Source organism: Calonectris borealis, chromosome 7, assembly GCF_964195595.1.
Source record: "Calonectris borealis chromosome 7, bCalBor7.hap1.2, whole genome shotgun sequence".
Taxonomy (NCBI): Eukaryota; Metazoa; Chordata; class Aves; order Procellariiformes; family Procellariidae; genus Calonectris; species Calonectris borealis.
In genome coordinates, this window is record NC_134318.1 from 24,135,604 (window position 1) to 24,150,393 (window position 14,790).

A 14,790-nucleotide genomic window follows, 5' to 3' on the forward strand; every position below is an offset into this window, starting at 1 on the left:
GCTTGTAATAAATTAACTTCTTTGAGGTTTCATCCTGGAGCCTTTTTTAAAGAAATAATCCTACAGAAACAACTGAAGTACAAGTTGAGGCATCATTCACTTAAGTAAAAGTTGCAGCAAAGGGCATCCAGAAATTACCATGACTATTACTACTAATATTATTAGCAGCATACAGGAGCATAATATTAAAATAAAATACACAATACATACTTAAAAAGCTTTTTGAAGAGAAATCCTGGTACTTTGAAACCCTCTCCAAATTCAGTGTCACTTTCTTCAGAAAGTTCCTCAGCTGTTTGATGTTCTTTGTCCTTCAAACGTTCTTTTTGCCACCTCCTAGAGTGACACAAGTGTTGACAAGGAGTCAACATTCAATTATTGCATAGAAAAGATACTACATGAAAACTACACTGAATTTTTGATCACGTAAAAACCCAACAAAAATGCATTCTCTGATGTCATGATTTAAATAGTAATCCTTTGGAGGAGAGAATTATGTAAGTAAATGTTCAAAATATCTGACATATTAAAAGGTGCATGCACTTCTAACTATTTAGTTATAAGCCTTCAGTTTTATAGCTAGTTACAATTTTGTATAGACAGAAATACTAATATAATGGAATCAACAGTTAACACCATCAAAGAAATCTGGCTACCTTAAATTCCTAAGCCTCCATAAAAAATCCCACAAAAATATCAATAAAGCTCAGGTATTCCAAAGCTATTTTATTAATTTAATCAAATTAATTTAACCAAATACTTAAATAACTTCCTTCACCTAGAGAAATGTGCAGCTGTGTATAATCTTACACAGCTCAGTTGGAAACATCACTATCTTTAGGGTGACGTGCTCTAAATCTGTTAAGCAGTCATTATTAAGAGGATGAGTTTTCTGAGGTTTTGAAATTACAGAGTGATCTGTGGTCTGCAGCCTAATCTTATTTGGACTCTAGGCAGGCTAGAGAATTATCTTTCCGTCCCATCGTTCCCCCCACTGTTGAAAAAGTACCAAAGGATCTTCAACATCCAAGGAAATTATGGACTTGTGTTTTAGTGACCCAAAAACATCTACCTGTAATAGTAAAGCGTATGCTACTGCTAGCTGGGTATGTACTAACCAATCAACAGCACTTCACTGACAATTTGGGTTTTGCTGGAATCTCCCCATGAAAATGCCATTCACTGCAGGCATATGATGTGGTGTATAAACTGAAAACATCCCTACAGAAATTGGCAAGCTATAGAACAGATGAAAAACATCCTTATGTTACTGTTCTGGATGCAGTGCAAAAGTAGCCATATTTCACCTCATAAAAAGGCTGAATGAGAAGGAGACCTAATAGTCTAGAAGTATCTGAAATATAATACATGAAGATTAAAATTGTTCAGGTCCCAAAGAACCTAGCGTTGGGATGAAAAGAAGCAAACGGAAAACTCAGGCCAAAAAAAGTAAGTTAAGCTGCTTAGCACTGAAATCTGCTGCATTAAGTGACAAACAGCCTCCTGAGTGAGATGCTGGAAAACTCATCTGTCCAGTCTTTTAACTTTACATTGAAGAAACCCTGGAGAATGCACTCTAGAACATGAGGACTTAACAGCACGCAACAGCTTTCCAGTACACCTCCAGTTTCTGAATGACAAACATTACAGGTGCAGGAATAGTCTGTTTCCCTCCCGGTAACATTTTACCATTTACCCATTACACAAACAGCTTCTTGTTAGCTTAGGTTGCCTCTGTAGCAGCAAAAAACATGGCAGGATAATGGATTAACAGAGTTCTACAAAACAAAACAAGAACCTTAACCCCCTTCCCCCAAACACGCTCCATATTCTGGGAAAAAGGATTTCTGAACTATTTAAAAACATGAAGAAATTCACATTTTCCTCTCTCTTTCTTTTTTTTTTAATTTTTCAAGTTATTTATCCTGATTTTTCTGTAAAGCTCTGCATTGCTTTCAAGCATTCGAAGAAAAACTGCATCTAGAGGTTGACACGCAAACTGTATTTTATTTCCAGCCTTGCTATGCACAATCCAGTGTGCTTTAAGCTTATGGGGCTGAGTGCCTTATGTTTTCAAAGCTACTAGCCCAGTTTTATCGATGTCAGGAAAAAGCAGCATAATCATTCTTCTCAAACAACTGCCTGTAAGACAGCTACCATCTCTGACATTTTGCACTTCCAACCTGGCAAACAAACCAGAAGACACTACAAAACATCTCAAGCATTGCTCCAAGTCTTTAAGACTTCAGCCAAGCTGCTGTCTAGCTCAGTCATGTTAAGAGCAGACACGACTGGCACAATATCACGTACAGTACCGAAACTCCTTCCAGCCTGATATGAGAAGTGCCTTCTCCACTAGAGAAAAATCCTGTCAGCTAAAACTCTTTAAAATCAAATTTGATTCAAGTTTTCTATCTTGAACACATCAGTGAATGAAAAAAAAAAAACAAACAGGTTTGGTCTAGTGTTCCTCTTGTATTTTTTAACTACATAAGCAGGGGGCAATTAATCCAATGATGCCTGTCTCCTAAGGACACTACTCTGCATTCTTTGGTATGAAATAAGGTGAAAATACTAGAAGAGACCCTTCTTGCTGTTAGGTCATTCAAAATCATCTTCCGCAGGATCTGCAAACTCATAACAAGGCTTAAGCTCAAGCTGTGTTTTCTCCAGTGGCAGCATTAATAAGAGTTTCTCTTGTCTTACTGACCACTTACTTCAGCGAAACTTTTTGGAACTTCCACTTAAAGGTTTCTGCATCTCTGGCAAATTTGTTTAAAAAACTTGGGTTAGGAATGAAAGAACAGGGAAAAGTTCAACACTTCATATACAAACACCACAATCATATACCCATTCTCAAGGAAGAAAGCTAATACGGCAGGTTTCTAGATCAACTTTTCACCAGTATCTTTTGGGAAAATACTTACAGTCTGCCTTTATGGAACCAGTCACAAACTTGGAACTGTGGCATTGTTTTATTAAGTGAAAATAAACACCAACATCTCCAAATATACGCAAGTTAAAATAACTGCCAAAAACGATTGCATTGCAAAACTAAGACAACACAATGCTGGACAGGTTTAGAGAGCCAGCTTCACTGGAATATATTTTGATCTCTTAAGTCAGGATGTCTTCAGAAGCAAAAATCATGATGGAGAGAAAAAGCAGCATATGCAGGAGAAAAAAACCAAGACAGACAAAGATAGTCTTCAGTTTTCTGATTAAAAACTGATCAGTTGCTAATGTTTATTATCGGATTGTTCTTATTTCATTATATGAAATCACGTATCCAGTTAAGTAGTAAAAAAAGAACTTACTAAAAATATATAAAGTGTCAAAGTTTTCCCCAGGATACTTTTAGATACCTATCCTAACACAGGAATGGAAATCTCTATCTTAAACTAGCAGTCTATTAAATGTTTGATTTAGGAAAATAACATTCATGCTCTGGAGTCTAGCAGGATGATACATTCTAGAGGAACAGCATAAAAATGAATCTATTTTTGTTCAGTACTACAATGTTGTGGTATCAGGCACAGATGGTCGATTATTCTTGAGTTCCAGAAAAAGATCAACGATTCAAACTGACAAATGCCGACAGTCATTGCTTCAGACTGTGTCATTACTGGAACTGAGACATGTCAGAACTTGATTATTTTATCCGACTGGGTTATGACGAGACTCAAACCAAGGAAGAAAACTCCTACTTACCACACTAAAATCAAAACAATTGTAGATTACAAATCTTCTAAAGTGACAGCTAAGTAAAGAATCCATATTAACTCAAGCAGGGCAATAACTTGTACAAGAGTTTGCTTCTAATTCTATATTCCAATATGAATCGCCACTAGCCAACACTGGAGCTTCAGTCTCCCCTGGGAAGAAACAGATTGCCCTCTAGTGTACATTAGAAAAAGCGATCCAGAAACAACCGAGAAGAAACATTTCTGAGATTAGCTCGTAGCTGTCCAGGAATTTAGGCACTTCACCTTAATATAACTACTATATTTTCTGCAAGAAGGGTAATCAATGTTGGCATTTCTCTTAAAATTATTAGATACCTAGAAAATAGGTATAGAATTTGAACTAATAAATCCCGTACTTAACTTTCCTAAAGAAAAGTTTATTTTATACACACTGTATCGGCTACTTTACTGAAGGGCATAATTACACAAGCTGTAGTATTGAAGGCTCTGGTACTATCTCTCTTCCACAGGTCTGGAGGGTTTTTTGCCCTTAACTACCAGTTTAAAGAAAAAGCACAAATTTGTTGTTACCACTAACAACTTTTAAAGTTTGAAGAAGCTATTCAGTTTTTGAAAGGCTGTGAACTTAATGCAAGACATTGTATTAAGATATTCTATACTAAAACTTTACTATTTTCTTTAAAAAAGTGTAAATATCTAAATGGCTGAAGCAACGAGAGGACAAACTATTTGCTAGACCAGATCAGTCAGTTGGTCAGTCTGGTCTTGTACCTTTCCCCAGAAGTTAAACTTTGGAGGGAGAAACAACAGTAGCTCATATTTGACTTAACTACACAGTAACATATTGACCATTTGGTCAGTATATTCCTTACTCACCTCAGTTAAAATCATTAGTATGCCCAAACAATCAGAAAATACAGGTTTTACTATATCACCAAGGTCTCTTGAAAATACAAGCATTACCTTTGAGAAATCTATTTTATGTTGTCCATGGTCACTGACATAAATACAATTTTTTCCTGAAAGTGCAGTATGAAGGCCATATATCATACAATTAAATCTTTCTTAATATAAGAACGTATTCAGATACTAAGCCCATTTCCCAGTTATTGCAATACCCTAGAAAGAAATTCTGCATCCAAAACAGTAATGAGCACAAATCGATTTTTTTTTAAAAAAATACAGTCAGGAACCAAGCTGAGTGTTTAATAGAGTTTGTATTTGTGAAGCACAATATGTTTTCTATTTTATACAGCTAAGAATCCCTTACAGATTATTCTAATTTGCTAAATTGAAGCATTCAGCATTACTTTTCTGATCTAACTTTTTATGGTCTATATGGATGGATTTAATTGGTATGTCCTAACAGATGAAATACATGCAGTTAGTACCACAAGTCTCCATAAGTAAATTAAGACTGATGTAGACAATGACACACTTGAGCTTAGAATGAAAGGTGTACTCAGCAAGTAAGCCAAAAATATATCTTCATTTGTGTCTTGGCTTTGTCATTTTAAAGAGCAGTTAGGATGCTCTAAGAAAGTATCTTTCAGGAAAGGTAATATTTAATCCTTTTTTGATTTATAACTCTGAAACATCAAGAGATTCAGTGACTCAGATACTTTAGAGAGAGCTAGCACATGAATACCGATCTGACTTGAGAAAAACAACTTATTTTTAAGTGAATTTTATTTTTTGGTTTGATTCTTTGTATCAACTACTTTGTGCACTGATAGCCACAATTTCCAGCTACTCAGCTGCTTGGATGTCACTTGGGAGACATGGAAAGAAGCAGCTTTCCTAGCCTTGCCTCTGAGCACTTGAGAGCAATTGAAAAATTCAAACAACTGTACTCCACAAACTATACAGAATACACAAGAAAACACAGATATGGCACTTATCTCCCATAACATGACATATAATTCCTTCCTTGAAGCAGCAGGCAGAAACATACTGACAACTGCTACGGGAATAGTGACCATAAGACAGCTAATTTTTTGTTTTGTTTTGACTCTAAGCTATTACCTCATGCAGATACTGTATTAGTGATGTCAATAATGTAACACGTTAACTCCGTATATTATAAGCAGAAAAAATTACTTGGTTATACTTATGCTTTGCATTTTAATCCATTCAAAGGAAAACTTTGATTAATATGCAAAAAAAAAAAAACTTGGTAAGTTGCAGTTTCCACACCTGCAGAGTCTTGAGAATAATACAAGAAAACCATGCAACAGTTTTCTTGTTGAGAACACAGAAAAGGTTTATTTCCTATGCATTTAATCTGCATACAAGGTTACTTGTATGCAAACAGGTGCATTTTCATTCATTCCATAGCCTTCACAGAAACTGGCTCTGCCATGACCTGACCATTCCACCAGGCAGGAGGCAACAGGTAGATTCCACCAGCGCCTATTTTGAACACTTCTAGACCAAGATGGTCACTGTTGTGTATGACAAAATATACATTGATAACATACCTGGGGATGGGGATCAAGTCTCTGAGAACTGCAGCACCATCCTAGAGACTGATTACCTAATCCTCTGGGTTCAGCTGGTAACAGCCGGTATGAAAGACAGTTGGGAATGATGATACGCTACTTTTCACTGAATCTTAAACTTACCTTTTAGCTGCTTGACAGTATCCTACTTATTTACCTTACTCTCCATAACCCTGATGTTCCTTGCTACTGTGTGTTATGATTTGTTACGTGAATCAAGCTATGATTCACCTTAGACGTTAACCTTTTCAGAAGTTTTTTTCCCCTGCATGTCTGCACAGCAACATGGCTCCAGTAATAGTAACTAGAGAAAGGCAAGACCCACAAAAGGGAAAAGAACTGAAATTACTGAGAGCGTGAGCTGAATTCTGTATAGCTAACTTTTACTTTTTCACATTCCACTGATCACATCTTGCTTTGAGTGACTAGGCAGACCACTGCAAGTAGCCTTTAGAAGGAAAGGAAAGAGCCTGGTGCTTTCCCGCCTGCCCTGTTTACTGCAGATAACACCAGCTCCTGTTCTGAAAACAGACTCTTGTTCTAGAGATGCTTTGCAGTCCCGCAGTTAGCTAATTATCATGCTTTAACAACATCATTGTAGTTTCCCCTTGACACAGACCAATCTCTTCAAGTCCCATCTCTGAAAAGTTTTAATGTTACGGAAACTCATTTTCAATCTTTAAGAGTGTAGGACTGTATTCGGCGCCAAGCACAAGACTAGATATTCAGAAGACTAAAGTAATCCTAAAGGATTCTCCCCTGCCTCTCTCAGGGGTAAAATATACCATAATCTCACCCATTCGTTTGCATTCAAAAGTAAAACTGACATGAAACAAGACATAAATGTAAGCAAATGACAACATTTCTATAGCATTCTTAATATGTTTCTTAATTCACTACATTTTATTTTCTCATGGCATTTCCCATAATGAAGATTACCTGGGGGTGTCAGCATAAAAACGTCAATGTGGACAGCTGCAGCTTAACAGCCACAATAACTATAGCTATGAAATTTTTAAGAGATGTAGTGTTTTGGTAGCAATTACAGTTATTGATATTTCTAAAATTCATTTAGGCTTTTATTGTAACTTTAGTAACCAAAAGAAATGTAGTCTATGATATGACTTTGCTAAGGATAAATTGTCACAATCTTAAAGTTATTAAAAAATGTGTTTGAATGAATTTAAGCTGAGAGTCATATTAAAACTTTCAATCAAAATAAATTACTCTTGATGAAAACACTGAATTAAAAATGATTTAATATTGGTCTAATTTAAATGTGAAGAGTACAGTTTTATTCAATAAAATAGTAAATATTTTACCAATTAAGTACAATTAATTTTTGTTAATGCATCCAATAAAAAACATATTTCTTTTTGACCCTTCGGACATTGTTCAGATTAGCCGCTTGCCAAAATCTTCTATTCAAGAGCAATAAACTATGCTTTAACTTTGAAATGCAGCATCCTGAGATTGCAAACCTATTGCATATCATATCAGCTCCTGATCTGCCTTTGTAACCTGGGATGTGAAAGTGAAGTTAGGCTCTTCCTACCTGAGGTTTTGTCACCAGTAATTCTACAACTGTGAGTACCTCTGCTACCAGATGATACCTCTTCCTCCACAGCAGCTCAGGCTCTCACCACAGGAAGAGATGGTGTTTATACCTCTACTTCTTGACCCCTTCTCTGATACAGCTTCATTTAAATCCGTAAGATTTTATATTTCCATTGAAGTGTAAAATTAGAGTCTCCCAAGCATTAACCAAGTTCCTATGCTAGGCCTTACCACTGGCCTAACCACCTATGTGAGGCCCAATCATGCTTCACTGACGGCCCTGATATATATTCTTCCTTTCACTCTGGAGCAGCTGTTTTCAAGTTGGAATCCATCCATTTTCTAGAGGACTATAAAACTACTTGAAGGACATTCACTAAGGGTAATTAATTAAAAGTAAGCATGCTATCAACACGCTGAAGTTGAAGCTCAATCCTCATACTAGAAAAGAGTCAACATGCCAGTGGTTAGAGAACAATTAAAACAAAACACCTATTTCAGTGATCTTGATCTTTTGACTTCTAGTATGTGCAGAAATGTCTCTTAACTTCACTGGCATGTCTAATTAGCATTTTTAACAGCTTAACAAATTACATGTCAATTCGTTGCCCTGCAAAATGTTTTCCAGGCAGTTGTGAAAATGGAAACATTGCTTAGTCTTATTGTTAGGAGCTCAACAGCTATGCTATCAGTAGAGAAAACACCTCAACAGCACACTGTTGCTACAGAGAGATCATCAACACACAGGTTATACAAATTTCATAAATCACAGATTAGCACAAGGTGTTTCAGCTGCCATTTTCAAAAATAATTTGTGTTCTTAGCTGTATTTCCCCACCTAACATATTAGATTCTTCTTAGAAACCTTACTCAGTTTACAACCTTAGGTCATCATAGCAACAGAAAACACCACTACTACCACCATTGTCACTATCTCTTCGGATAAGGATGTTTTTACCCTCACTCTCATCAAGAACAAAGAGAGGAAAATCACTGTCAAACAGAGCAGCTCTTTTTAGACTTGACTAACAGCAGTATAAATGTCCAGTCTTCATTACTTATGTCTTCTAATAGAAGTTATGGAAGACATATCATGTGCATTAAATAATATAGATATTGTCCTTTCCAGTATAATTTTTTTACAAGTTTAAATTCAAAAGATCCTTTTAATATTGATTTTCAAATAAACCTGTTAGCCATATAAACTATACATAATTGCCTCGGATTTCAACAAACTAACAGATTCTACAAAAATAGTATGTAACTATAATTTATTCAAATGATTTCTTCTTGTCTAGCAGTTAATTATTTAAAGCTGAAAACTAAGCATCTCACCCCATCCAAAACTAAAGATTTCTCTCTCAAAGGAGAAGTGCCATCCCTCTGAAGAGAGAGGGCATTGTCTGTCTGCATTGTAATTTTGCCTATCAAACAGAAGACATCATCTTTTTTTTTTTTTTTGAAAGGTAGGTATATGATCTACAGACAAAGGCAGTACTTAAGTATAAAACTGCAAGTAATATGTTGTTTGATATATACTTGATTTTGGGCACATTCACAGTTCTGCAAACAACAAACGCACACTGATACACAAATAGCTTATTACTGAAGGACCTATAACGATCAGAAAAATCTAATAGCAAAGTCCTGTAATGTCTGATTCCTTTTGGAAGGCTATGATCATTCCGACTGTCTCGTTTTCCTTACTTCAATTCCTAGCAGTGTATTACAGACATTGCCCTTTGCATGTTCAACGTCATTTGTTAATGTTACTAATAAAAATGTCTAGGACTAACCTTAGTCTCTGTTTATAATAGTCTTCATCTCCATCATCTCTCCATCTCCTTACTTTGCGCTTCCCCAGTGTATGCTCTTCTTCCTCAGAGCTTGGAAAGAAGTCAGCATCATCTTCAGTTTCTTTAAAATCTCTCTTCACCAAGTATTTTCTTTTTCTTGACAAATTCCTGAGTTCATAATCAGAATCATTCTCAGCATGAGAAGATGCCTGCTCTTCCTCCTCTTCTGCTGCTTCTGGATCAAAGAGCTCCTCATCAGGTACATGTTCAGACTCTCCACTATCATCCTCCTGTTCATGCCTGAACTTCCTGGCCTCAAGAGTTTTCTTTTCTTTTGGAATCTCTGCCTTTGATTGAATCTGAAGGGCATGCTTCTGAAGTTTTCTCATGTGCTTTTTTAAGCGCTTATCTGTTTTTGACAGGGCTTTACCCCTTTTTTCCTTTGTAGTAGATGTGGGAGCTATGCACTGAACATTTTTGGCTTGTGCTTTCTTCTTTGCTCCTTTGTGAAGGGATATCTTCTTTCTTTCAGATGACAGCTTAGCTTGGTCTGCTAAATACTTCTCAAAATCAGATGCTTCATTTAGCATTAATCGTCGTGTCTTCCTCTCTGGCTTCTGAGGTATTTTAGTTCCAAATGGAGTCATCTGGCCAGTACGAATAAGCTCTTCCCACTCTGTTTCCTGAACAGGCATAAGCATACTGCCAAGACATGATGGACCAGGTTCTACAACAAAAATCAGAACATCCAGCACGCCTTTAACACCCTCTGAATAACACAAACACAGGAACAAGGGTGTTTTGTTTTGTTTTTTCCCCCAAGCTTTATATGCATTCAGTTCAGTTTTTATATACAACTTAAAAGTCCAAATTATTGTCACACATAATACTTGAAGTTCAAAAAAGGCAAAACCCAACAAAACAGAAGGCCAAAAAAGTCAGACTGTACCTTTTACTTCAAACTACTTCTCCAACTTCATACAGGAAACATTACACATGCTATCAAAATGCAAATACTTCTGAAACAACAAACAGCAGCAAGAACTACCATAAAATTACAGTCCCCCATGGCCCATGAACTCTAATGTGCTCCCTATGCTGTCAATTCAACCCATGTCACCACATTCAGTGCACTGCATTCCCATATGCAGCAACATCGTCCATTTCTATTTTATCATTGATTTTTCAGTCCTACTCATAAGCTTGAAATTTGACATTTCCATTACCATACCAGGACAGACACAAATCTTACAAAACACATCAAAGACTGTCTTCCCACATGCTTCAAAAAAAAGAAAACAAAACCCATCTCCCTATTCTACAATACTAATAATAGGATTATGACTGGCTGCACCGCACGTTGCCATAAAAGAACACTTCAGTTAAAGTGGATACACAGTTACTATACATATTAACACAAACTGTAATTGGTGTTTGAAACCAAAGAGGGGGAAAAGCTCTTGAATTCAGAATCTAAAGAGGAATTCCAGCCTGAAATCTATTATTAGGGTCCAAATTTTCAAAATAGCTGAACCAGCATGGCATGCTACTGCATATGGTCCCATTTAGAGCACTGTATTTATCACCAAAACATGTTTAACAAGTAATGATGATGCATCAGGCATGAAACTCCTCCCTCTTCACCCCCTCACTTCTCAAACTACTAGAACTGCTCAACTCCATTTCTTCTGCCTTGGGCTCCATTCACTTCCTAGTTACATTTCATCACACTGGGTGCCTGAGTTTTACTGCATGAACCCATCCAAAGAAAAAGGATTAAAGATGCTTTTCTACTAAGAAAAGTTTACTGAGGCTTTGATTCCTGTAAGTTTTGTTGAATAAGGAGAGATCTGGAATCCACTCCAGCCACATCTGCAATGGATAAATAGCATAAAGAGTTTACACCCCTGCAAACAACAATATAACCCAAAGGTGATGTGCAGATGTCAACGGGGTCCAGACTTGCACTACAGAATACTGCAGATTAGCGATTGTGGCCAAGACACAGCAAAGCTGGAGTTACAAAACCCAAGCTCAGTTTGCAGACAGCAGTGAGAAAGAACATCTAGTTAAACACTGAGAGAACAAATATCCTGCTTTGGAAGAAGCCTTATTTTTATTTTTTAAATCACAGTGCAGCCTGAAAAAAAGAAGCATTTCCCCCTTCCATTTCTACTGATACTTCCCAATAGTAAGAAAAAACAATTTTGTTAATGCTGATTGATAGCATTCAGCATATAAAATGTAATTCAATCATGATGTTAGTCATCTTTATCAAATTAGCCATGAAAAAACGTTAGGATTTCCAATTTATTAAGCCCAATACTCTAATGTGCCTCAGCCATCCCTACTGAGCTGAACACGGATTAACATCCATTTTTTAAAACTCCCCACATGAATACGTCAAGATCTGCAATTCTGCAGGTGCAGAGCGTAAGTGTTCTTAACTCTCTCTGTGAAAGCAAACCACTGAAATTCATTTCCTTATTGGCAAAGATCTTGCAAACTAGCTTCAAACAAAAAAAGGTATTACATCAAAGTAGAACAGAACTTTCAGCCTTCTCCCATACCTTCATCTTCCTCAAATTCAATCTCATTTACTTTATCAAGAATTTCTGTTCCACCAAGAATTGCTTGGAGACGCTTCTGTTTTGCTTTGATCTTCTTTAGCTGTTGCTCCTTGAATAACAAGTAGATACATAATTAAATTTTTAATCTTGTTCATAAACTTGCTACCCTTTTAAACAAGACATAAATTACTACATTTGCAGTATTTTCCACCAGAATCTCATATTCAAATGGTCACAGTATTGCATTTGAAACAAAAAAAGTGCAAAAAAGTGTCACCAAAATATCCGTAGGGCTCCAACCCACAGAACACACACAATTTTGTGCATACAATCATCTTATGATATGCGTACAGTAAGATCAGATTGTTTATACACACAAGTCTCATGTGCACATTACGCATTTTTATGTACATCTTTTGGGGTCATCTTATGAATGTGTTGATTCTAGTGAAGGAAGCCTATCAAGCAGATTAGTGAGATGCACAGAGAACACCAGAAGTTTTGTTCATGATTTGCAAGACTGGGTTAATGGTTAATAAGCCACTAAAAACAGCTATGAGATTTAGTAAGATTTATTTATCATCCCAGAAGTTTTGGAATGTTTTGTTAGAAAGAAACTGAAATTGTAAATCAGTCCATCATATATGTTTGTATGCAGTTAATTCAGGAGTGGTCACAGCTAATTGAACAGCAAAAACTACAAAGTGAAATGACTTTAAAAAATGTAAGTGAAAAAAATCAACATTACACATGCTGTAACAAGTATAGTTCATTACTGCTATGAAAATAATTCATAACTAGCTCTTCTGTTACACCTTTTATCTGATTGTAATATCCTCAACTGTATATTTGCTGGCGACGTTGTGATTCCTTGGTGTTGCTAACTTTTATTTATGAAACAAGAAATTCCAACCAGTAAAACAAAGACATAGGCAGTGTAGCTTTCCACATTTATAACTCCATTCTTTGGAAGTATTTTCTTACCTAGAGAGGCACATACTTCAGTAAAAATCAAGTTCATGGCAAAATCAGCAAATTTTTTTTTATTTTTGGTGAAGAACAGCTCATTAGCCTGCCCATGTCTTCATGTAGCACTTTTCAAACCATAAAGGGTAGAGTATATTCATGTATGGTACGATATATTATCTTCTGTATATGCACTATTATCCTCGCTACCAGAGTACTTTATATCATAAAACACTCCCTGTATGACAGCTCTAAGGAAATAGCTCTCTTGTACCAGTCACTAATTTCCCATTTGTCTCAATAACGGAAGAATTCAGTCTTCTTTAACCATTTCTTTTTTTAAATACTACAAAAGGAAGAGTACCTAAAGGCACTTCTCCATGCAAAAAGCAGCACAACACCAGCTTTAAATACACTGCCTGCCTCCAAACAGCCTCCAAAACACTCTTGAGGTTATTAGGACCACTTTTACAGATCATAGTTTTCATACAGGGATTTATTCTTACACTTCAAGGACTGTTAGAGATGGCTAAAAATGAACTCGCAACAAGGTCTGAACTTCCCCTGCAACTAACACTTGTGGAAATTACTTCAAGTAGTAGGAAAAGAAGCAAAATACATGATCACTCTTTAGTGGTAAATCTGGTCCAATGCATTGCTTCCCACTACTTCCAGCTACTTGTTTCTAGTCCTGTGCCACTGTTCAGTACTGTCCCCCACACTCTCTTAATTGGCCAAATTGCGAGCACAGTGTTATCCAAGTTTTTAACCTTATCAAGGTTAAAAAACAAACAACTGAATGAGTCAGAGGCAAATGGCCTGAGACTGGGACGATGTGTCTGCGGGCAAAGGACAATAAGTTTTTCAGTCAGGTTTACCATTGGAGAAAATATTAGGGTGAATTTCCATCAGACGGTTTGCTGATCAAAGTTTCCCTTTCCTCAACTCTCCTTCTTCCTATTCACAGCTGTATAGGTCTATTGCTTACATTACCCTGATGCCTGCTAGATTGCTCTACAAGCTCCTTTAACTTACTACTCTGGCAGAAAAAACGCTGGAGCGGTTTCTGTCAAACCAATGATTTAAAATGGCTCCCAGAAAGGAATGATGTGTACTGGTACAAGACAGACACAGACAATGAAAGAGGATTAAGGAAAGGAAGGTAGGGAATGAAGACCGCTGAGATTTAGGTCAACTATTGAATCATGCCCTAAAAATGCTTTGCTAATTCTCCAAATACTACTGGGAAGGATTTAATTAAACTAATGCAAATCAGTCTTCCGAGCAGGTCCTGGAACTTCAGTTTTACAGCTTGTTCTGAAACTTAGAATTAAAAAAAAAAAAAAATTCAGCTCTCACTTTCACATCTTTAAATTAATTATTTACATGTTTTTTGGTAGAAAATTAAACAATTTAAAAGGGAAGGAACAGCAATTGTAGATTGACTCTGAACTACATAATTAAGCAAGAATTATATCACATAATCCAAACCTTAAGCCAAAGTACAAGCTAAGTATTGTCAACAGGAAATTAATATAATCCAATCACCTTGTTATATTTTTGCCGTTTTACGGAATCTAGTTTTCTGTTTATATCTTTGTTGTCGGCAGCCTGAGGTGAAAGTTGCTCAATGATTTTATTTATTTGTTTCAGAGATGTTGCACATGATCTGAAAAAACAGGAAGATTGCAAT

The 14,790-nt window shown here is 36.3% G+C and overlaps 1 protein-coding gene across 14 annotated transcripts in view; it reads right to left on the reverse strand.

Moving 5' to 3' along the window:
- The window catches only part of ERCC6 (ERCC excision repair 6, chromatin remodeling factor), a 48,208-nt gene that overhangs the window by 29,264 nt on the left and 4,154 nt on the right, over nt 1-14,790 (reverse strand). For 11 of the 14 annotated variants that reach the window (XR_012674299.1, XM_075154628.1, XM_075154626.1 and 8 more), the window contains 4 exons: nt 14,646-14,766; nt 12,132-12,240; nt 9,562-10,288; nt 211-336 (listed from right to left, as the gene is read on the reverse strand). Coding sequence is in view for 13 of the 14 variants with exons in the window: in XM_075154628.1 (XP_075010729.1) it covers nt 211-336; nt 9,562-10,288; nt 12,132-12,240; nt 14,646-14,766 (1,083 nt within the window). In the remaining variant the exon portion in view is untranslated. The remainder of the gene's footprint in view (nt 1-210; nt 337-9,561; nt 10,289-12,131; nt 12,241-14,645; nt 14,767-14,790) is intronic. The other 3 variants (XM_075154630.1, XM_075154625.1, XM_075154632.1) reach the window with 2 other exon arrangements.